The sequence below is a fragment of the Camellia sinensis genome, chromosome 14, assembly GCF_055761805.1.
Source record: "Camellia sinensis isolate YWXY chromosome 14, ASM5576180v1, whole genome shotgun sequence".
NCBI classification, from domain to species: domain Eukaryota; kingdom Viridiplantae; phylum Streptophyta; class Magnoliopsida; order Ericales; family Theaceae; genus Camellia; species Camellia sinensis.
This window is the reverse complement of record NC_138974.1, coordinates 2,745,736-2,754,788: the sequence shown is the minus strand read 5'-3', so window position 1 is coordinate 2,754,788 and position 9,053 is coordinate 2,745,736. Positions and strand designations below refer to the sequence as shown.

Genomic DNA, 9,053 nt, shown 5'->3' with positions numbered 1-9,053 from the left:
GTGCATTAACAAATCCTGCTCGTGGCCGAGGTCGAGGTCGAGGTCAGGGTTGGGGTGATGATATTGTGTTAGAGGAAGCACCTGAAATCTTGTAAGAGGATACAATTGATAATGGTTCAGAAGATGCTATTGCTGCTGTTGATGTTAATCAAGCTGAGGAGGAGGTATTCACTGGTCCGTTTCCTAGGGGACCGTCAGATTCATCAGTACTGAAGAGCTTCAAGGCACATATTGCAACATCTATATGAGAGCAAAAGGTAGTATATATTTTTTTCATGTTTCATTCATTTAATTAATTATTGAACCAAATTATTTATGTTAATTATTACTTACGATGCAGGAGAGGAATCCCTTAAGGTGTTATAATCATGTTTCTTTAGTGGTGGTGGTGGTCAATAATCGACAATAGATGGTTTAGAGACATTGTGCAGCGGTCAGGCCTATCTTCTTTGGTCCATTGCACATATCAGTTCGTGAATAGGATAGTTGATATGATGTGCAAGATGTTGAGGTATGACAATATTGTTCACACATTGTTTACATTTTTTTAAAGACGTTTAGCTAATTGTACTTGTATTTGTTTTTGATCCAGCGTATTGATCACGCACTACGGGTTGCGCATCCTATCATTGAGGCGGGCCATGATGCTAGTGTCCGTGATCCAGATAGGTTATATAAGGCCATTGAGACGATGACACGTGTTCTTCAGGGTCAAGAAATCAATGAGGCTGGACCTAGTTCTATTCCATTTAGAATATACAGTTGTAGGAGATAAGTAGATGATAGGTAGTAGGTTTAGTGGTCATGTTGTTTTGTTATTTTGTAATGGAAGAGAAGTACTCTTTTGATGTTTTTGTTGTTTTGTAATGAACAAGAAGTACTCTACCAATATTTTATAATGAACAAATACTCATGGTTTGTATATTTGGCAATGAACAAGAAGTATTATGCCAACGCTGTTGATACATTGCAATGAACAAGTAGTACCATGTGCATTAAATGAACTCAAAATGCTAACCCGCAAAAAAATGTATTGGTAACTATTTGAATTGCATAACACCAACTCGGCTGACATACATCATTACTCATCAAGGTTAATACAATCAAATGTCTCTCTAATAGCTACCCTTGAATGAACAACTTCTTTAAAATGCTTAATTCGACGACTATATGCACTATTACATCTAGCTGCGCAAGAATGGTGAAACCTACACCAATTAGTAACTATCGGTGGAACTGGGTGACCCGGTAATATGAATACCTACATTGATAAAACTTTAAGTATAAGATCGATACAGTACAAAATGATAAATGTATTAAACAAATCATAATGCTATACCTGGACAAAATGAATCCCATTAACAAACCTTATAGCAATCTCACGCCATTGAACTTGTGATATTGGCACTGATCGTAAGGGGAGGAATGTAAGGCATTGTTGTGCAGATAAGTGGTACAATGCCACATTATAACATGATGCAATAGGATGACCCATGTCAGGCATAGTCATCCAACGGTCATATCCTGGATTGGGCTCAAAGTATGATAGAATATGGGTCAACTCTTCAATTTTGTCATGTGAACCATATAACTGAGTGTAATGGACTTTGTGTGTGTGTAATTCTTTTAGGAGATCACGCCTGACTTGACCCCATTCAGCCTCTGTAAGCTCCATCATGCCAGTAATGGCCCTAAAACCACAATTGCGATCGGTATCTACATCCTTGATAAGACGTATGTACGGCTTCAATCCAATTGGGAGGGCATCAACATATGAATAAGTAGTAGCTGTACGAGTCCGATATACCTATTCAACAGGGAGGTCATCAACATATGAACAACAAAACACGTAATTTATTATCAACGAAAATGTAAGTAAAAAATGATTATATATAGGTTCCCTTTGGCGGGCCGTTTTATATGTACTTCGACAGAATCCTGTGTGGGGATCTAGGTGCCCATAGGTGAGTGGCTATCATGTCCAGACTGAACCAACTCAAATGCACATGGGTCTCGACGCGTAGATACATCAATCTTCTTATGTCCCTTACCTCGAGGGTTGGGCTTTATATCCAGTTTAATGAGAAAAGTACTTTGCAGATTTGCAATCCCTCTTAACTTATGCAGAATTTCCAACTTCTGAGTATAATTAGATGTATTCAATCGCTTAAGTATGAGATCGAACTTTAGTTCACAACTAAAATCCATTTTATCATTCTTCAACTTTTGTATTATCTCAAGAGTCCTCCAGTGCGGATCAATGCTATCAAGTGGTATTAGACGACCCTGTCGGATGTAATCCGTAATTTCATGGGCACAAGGTAACCCGTGTGTTCGTCGAACGACATATCCACATACTGAAGTATCAATGCCAACATCATCCGCTCACTTACTCTCCGCCAAGACATGCTCTGATACAGTAATATAGATATTGCCACGAAGCTCTCTAAAATGGGATGGTTTGAACTGGTGTTGTACAACGGTTAAACTCTTCTCAAATGATGCCTTAATATTAGTGTGCTGCAACTCAAGCAAGCTATGGATCTTAGTCTAAGAACACTCAAAATTGACTTGGTTAGAACCAAGTTGTCGTTTAAGTTTTGCATGTGCACTTTTAGCCCTGTGTACAATGGAAACAATTAACATAATTAAGTTTAAATAAGAAAAATCATATTGATTAATAGTGTAAGGTAAACAAATATATATTACCTATTGGTTATAACATTCCCGAAATGCATAGAAGTATCGGTTCATAAGGCAACAAACTTTTCTTTATATGGAATTAACCAACTTTGTGACAAGTATTGCACTACCTTAGGATATGTATCAAAATCCGTAACTAGCATAGCAAGGCGTTCATTGTATTCAAGCTTAGTCGAGGAGAGTACTAAGAAATTCCATGAAGAGATAAACTTGTCCTATTTCTCCTTACTCTCAAACATTTTCTTTCATTTCGCCATTACATTTCTACTAATATGCCATCGGCATAATAAATGTCGAGATGTAGAAAATACCTTGTCAATAGCATTCATTAAAGCAAGCTCTCTGTCTATGACAATCACCTAAGGAATAACAATGTCACCCAAGAGACTAAGCAATATAGTTAACACCCATACGTAGTTATCAATCTGCTCAAATTGGAGATATGCAAAGGCTACGGAGAATGACATATTAGTGGATATCACACCAGCTATCTCAAGAAAAAGAAAACGATATCGATTTGTCTTATATGTGCAGTCCATGATCAATACCTTTGGAAATGAATGGAGCAAATCTAAACTTACAGGATGTGCCCAAAACAATTCTATGATAGTCATCGTGTTGTTGTCACACCTATGCTACTCAATGTAATTATGCTTTTCTAATGCACCCAACAACTGTTGCATCTGTGATCTCGTAGCTTTCTCAATAACATTATTCCTATGATGTACATTGTAAATGGTTTTCATAGTGGTTATATTCAAAGCATCCTTTGTTTCAAGGTAACCAAAATCTCTTTTGGTCTGACCATGCTTTTGGACATATCCACTAATAATGATGTTTCATCCTCAGATAATCTCCCTGCAAATGAATGTCTTTCAAAATGTTTAGCAGGAGCATGGTTATGCATTCCACATGCTACATCTAGCATCTAACTTATGCATTCCATCAACTTACGAGCCCTTAACTCAAAGGGACACCCGCATTTCTTTGTACCCATTAACTTCACAATTTTTTTGTTTGAATCATCTCCTTTTAATTTCTTATGAGCTATGTATTGACCACTTCTCTCACATGCAAGATATATCCTTGATGTCCTATGACTACCACCATAGTCCGATGTCCTGATGACAATCACAAAATCATTTTTCCTTCCAACATCCCGTACCTAACTGACCAATTCTTCTTTGCTCTTGAAAACCTACGTGTCAAATTCACCAAAGTAATTAAACATGCCAAAAAGAAAAAAGAAAAAATAATAATTTTCGACATAAGAGTACCTCTTTAGTAATAAATTGATTTGTGTAGTCAACAAGATACTCAGATCCAACATTACGGCATTCCACGGATGCACAGTTTTGGAAAAACAAAAAAAAAAAAAATTTGTTGTAAGTGTTCGGAAATACAGAGTCGAGCTAAATACACAAGTTTGACTGTTGAATACCGAACAAATGCTATAAGTTCGGATCTTATTAACCGAACATGTGGTCTAAGTTCGACACTATAAAATCGAATAGATATACTTTGTTTGGTTGTAGATTGTAGAACATGGGTATATTGTTTGACTCTAGATAACTGAATGAATACAAACGGTTTACCACTTAGCAAGTAAATAAAAACGAAAAAAAAAATAATGGAAAACTAAAATTTCCTTGGCTCATTGTTCCAAACCAATATTGCCAGATGCATTCAGTCTAATCAAAATCTTTAATAATACATATATTTTTGGTTGTTTGTTTAAGGGTTTTTGGTTTTTGTCTCAGGGTTTTTGGATTCTTGAGAGAGAAAATACATAAGTAACGTTTCAGATACTTGGTGTGTATTATATTCATTATCGTTCTTTACAGTAATTTTACAAAAGGTGTGTATCATAGCTCTTTGTCCTTTGTGGTTATTTTACATAAGGTTAATATTGTAATAAAAATTAAACCAATTAATGGTGTGCCTTGAGATGAAAAGTGGTGTATAAATAGAGGCTCCCATATTTTTCTCTAGTTTTGCCAAAACATAGAGAAAATTGTGAGTAAATTAGAGAAAATTGGTCAAAACACAGATAAAATTATAAGCAAAAAAGAGAAATTTGTAAGCAAATCAGAGAAATTTCAAAACACAGATAAATTTGTTTGAAATTTCTCTAGATCAAAATTTCTCTAAAAAATGTTGAGGATCCTAATTATTATGAAAATATTACATGTCTTTTACCCTATAAAATTTTAATAATAGTAACCTTAAAAAAAAATTCTTAGAACTAATTGGCTTCATTTAATGAATTTTTAACTGTTGCCCTTAGGACAATTATTAACAAAACTCAAAAAGTAATTTTATCAAGCGCTAGGTTTTCTCTCAAGTTTAAATATGAAAACGTGATGGGTTCGTATGGCATTCGGATCTCTCTAGATCTCTCTAGAGTTTTTTGACAGTATCATTTTGATCCAAACGATGTTGTTTTGATTAAGGTCATAACAAGAAAAGAAAAAGAAAGATGGACAAATACACGCATTCAGTGCCCCACTCACTGTTGGAGCCATCTCCGACTAACACCCTTTACTTCTTCTTCCACCTTATCCTGTCTCTTCTCTTTCTCCTCCTCCTCCTCATCTTCCTCCCGCCATCCGCCTCTTCTTTTCTTTACTGATCTTCCTCATCCTCCTTCAAAACTTTGCATGTATTGCAACATATATATATATATATATATGCTATTGTCTTTTCATTTTTGGTTAAATGAAGTACACAAAAAAATTGTGATTTATGTGTATAGATATAGTACTGATCTTTACTTTCTTTGATTGTAGTTTAATGGGCGAAGCAAACGTTACTTTCTATATGAAACAATCGTAGAATTTTTTTTCTCTAGAAATTCACCTCCCAAAACTACGATTCTTCCATTTCGGAACAATTAGACTTCAATGTTGGACTCTCTTTTGGTGGTTGTAACATTCAAATTCTTCTCACCTCTAGCGTTGCCATCACCACCCTCTGAAAATCCTACATCTAGGGTTATGGTTTTGGGACAGGAAGAAGAAAAAAACAAAGAAAAAGAAAAAGAAAAAGAAAAAAAAAAAGAACAAGAAGAGAACAAAAAGGAAGAGAGAAGAAGTGATGGCTGATAGTAGGTGAAGAGAAGGAGAAGGAGAGAAGAGGAGAGGGGCATCGATCGAAGACGGTTTCGAGGAATTGGGCACTGTAAGGCGTGACTTTTTGGGAAAATTTTATTTCCATACACCTACTTATCTTAGTGTACACACTTAATGAAACATTATTTTAATGACAATTATACCCTAAAATAAAATTACTATAATGGACATCAAAACACACCCTTAATATTAAATTTAAATTTTCTCTATACACATCTTTTTAAAAAAAAAAAAAAAAATCTCATTGCACATTTTTGAGTAAAAAAAAATTCCTAATTTAGATAGAGAGAGAAAAACCATTGAAATCCATGGAACCATCTTAAAATCAGAGGGATTATTGTTTTGCTGTGAACTAAGAAACCCCCAATTCCATCTCCAAGTCAAAGTTCATCTTCTTCACAACCTCCAATTTCATCTTCAGATTCTCAATCACTTGCATCAATTGCAATTCTCTGTTGATTTTCACATACTCTTCTCCACTGACATATCAATTATATTCATCACCTTCTGCCTCTGATCATCCAAACTCTTCTTCAGAAACATCAAACTCCCCATCATCACCTCCCTATCCATTGATCCACCACACAACCAAACTCACCTCCTCCCATATGGGTCTGTAAATCCAACTTCTTTGACTCTCCTCCCTTGTCTTGAATGAGGGTTTTGCCGCCAAATCAGACTTGTTTCACAATATCATCATCTTGATTACTCCTTGGAAAAACAAGGTCTAGTTCAAACACATATTCATTGAAGTTCCACCCACTGATCTTCTATTTCACAGTCACACCACTGATTAAAAACTCTGTGTCGCCTTAAACCGAAATAGGGTTTGAACTGTTGGTATACAATTTTGAACAAGTGTGTGGAAAAAAAGGTTGAGGTGGTGTGTGTACAAGAATATGAGTTAAGGGTATGATTGGAACATTTAGTGTGTGGAATAAGAACAACTCATAATCAAATTGCTAAATGTGTGCACTGAGAAATGATATACATTGAGGTAAGTAGGTGTGTGAAAATAAAATTACCCAACTTTTTGTCTTTTTTTTTTTTTTTTTTTTTTTTGCCTAACTCAAAACAACGTCATTTGGATCAAAATGGTCGTTTTGATACACTGTAAGACAATTCCAAAGAGATTAACTCTAGAGGATTCAGACGAGTTCGTAGGGTATACAAAGAGTCTCATTTCGATTATTCAAATACTATTTATTTTTTAGGGTCTTTTTATCTATATCATCTATTTCAAATTAAATCGATTTGACAATTATAATTTTTTTTTTTTCATTTTATTACGATTGTTTTTTAAAAAAAATAAATGATTTATTTTAAAAAAATATATTCATTATTTATTTTTTTAAATACAAACATAATAAAATAAAAAAGTTACGATTATCAGATTAACTTAATTTTTTTTATTAGATAATATACACGGTAAGCCTTATAAAACGAATGACTTGGATTATTGAAACGGGACCATAGGTGAGCCTCCCAAATCCTTTAAGTCCTTTAATTCTCTCGTATTCAGATTTAAACCTGAAAGAAGTTCAATCCTTTGATTAACTTGGTAGGCATATCTTTTCTTTCTTTCTTTCCTTTCTTTCTTTCCTTTTCTTCCCCCCCCCTCCCCCCTTCCCCCTTTTTTTTGGTATCAAATACATCAACAATTTTTGTTTTTTTATGCCTTTAATTTGTGGTTGTTTAATACCTTGATAATATTTAGGACAACCTACTTACCAAGCACCAAACATCTCTGCTTTTTTTAATGGAAGAGTTATTGCTCTTTTTAATGTAAGAGTTAATGTGATATCTTCATTAAACAAATGAAACCATAACAATAAAACCATAAAGCTTGTGTAACAGTAATAGTTTCAAATCTCCCTCTATAAAAGGAGATAATTTGAGCCCACTAAATTAATTAGGCCCAATAGTCCAAGGTTGGTGGGTCCGAATTTATCGCAAGTCCAAGATTGGTGGGTCCGGATTTAACGCTATCAAATGGGTTGAATCGCTCTAAGCCTCGAAAGGGTTCGGATCCACGAACCTAGAGACTTACTCGGGCTGGGACTCGAAAGGGTTTGGATCCATGAACCTAGAGATCCAAAGCACTTGACTTCAAACGAATTTGAACGCAATCTAGAAGTCGCTTCGTTAATGAGTCCTAGAACACTTGCGAGCTCGGAGCTTTCCGGGATCTACACACTAGAACCATGGGCGTAATGGAGTTCGAACAAAGGACCCAATCCCGAGGATGGTGAGTGGAGATAAATTCACTCTTCGGTTAAACTAGCGTATACCCGGGTCGAGGTGGCACGACCCTGGGGGGGTCCATGAGACTTGGCAATATTTGCGGCAGGGCGTTCTCTTAACTACCCCTGACCCTTCTGCGGCAGGACATCCTTTTGGACTACCCCTGACCCTTTAGGATGATTAGGGATCATTGGTTAGGTGTGGCTAAGAAAAAGGGTTCGCCGAGAGGTTGATCTCTTCTTCGAAAGTTTTCCTTATCCCCGGAGAGGTTACCTCCTCGGACAAGGTGGTTAGAGAGAATATTCCTTATGTGTCTTGCACATGGGCTCCATCCTACATCATGAGGTGCCTATAAATAGCACCCATCCATAGCTTTACAAGGGATGGATTTTGGAGAGATAACTTTTGGGAAAGAACTAATTTCCCTTCTCCATTATCAACCTTGAGAGTGAAAGTGGGAGATCCATGGAAAAGCCTTGCCATTATTCTCTCTCTAACTATTTTATCTTCTTCTTCACCCAATCTCTTATCTCCATCATCTCTTTGCTTTTGTGTTCTTAGTTGTGACTATTGAAGAATCTAAGCCTCTCATCATTTTCAAGAGAATTTGAATTTTTCTTCAAAGATCTTTGAAGATCTTTGAATTTTCCAATGACGTTCTTGAACCCTCTCATACGTTTGGCGACTCCACTAGGGAGGCAGATTGGTTAATGGTCTCAACAAGATTTGGAATCTATACAGCTCCGATGAAGATGGCAGGAGAAAAAGAAGTTCATCAACAAGGCTCTTCCAATGGTGGTGATGAGAGGACTCAAGTTTAAGACTCATCTCTCATCCTTGAATATTCAAGGACTCCAACACACTCAACAAGAGATTCTTACGACCCTTCAAAATCTCACCCGCACCATGTTGGTGATGGGTTCGCATTTCGCACCACCGGCAACAAATGGAGGTCAAGTCGGCGCTGGCAAGCAT

At 36.1% G+C, this 9,053-nt stretch overlaps 1 protein-coding gene across 1 annotated transcript; it reads right to left on the bottom strand.

The window, feature by feature from the left end:
• Positions 1 to 1,081: 1,081 nt before the first annotated feature.
• Positions 1,082 to 6,407, bottom strand: LOC114270722 (uncharacterized). Its single transcript, XM_082906868.1, has 5 exons — positions 6,305 to 6,407; positions 3,509 to 3,561; positions 3,015 to 3,062; positions 1,340 to 1,807; positions 1,082 to 1,261 (listed from the first exon to the last, which is right to left on the bottom strand). The coding sequence occupies exons 1-5, from the start codon at positions 6,405 to 6,407 to the stop codon at positions 1,082 to 1,084; spliced, it is 852 nt and encodes a 283-aa protein (XP_082762994.1).
• Between the last annotated feature and the right edge of the window lie 2,646 nt (positions 6,408 to 9,053).

Excerpts from the sequence above, each read along its gene's own strand:
- LOC114270722 (XM_082906868.1), bottom strand. The coding sequence starts at position 6,407 with ATGGATAGGGAGGTGATGATGGGGAGTTTGATGTTTCTGAAGAAGAGT. Across the intron at positions 1,808-3,014 it reads TAATGAATGCTATTGACAAG|GTATATCGGACTCGTACAGC; the intron begins GTATTTTCTACA and ends CCTGTTGAATAG. Across the intron at positions 1,262-1,339 it reads ATGGGATTCATTTTGTCCAG|GTATTCATATTACCGGGTCA; the intron begins GTATAGCATTAT and ends TTATCAATGTAG.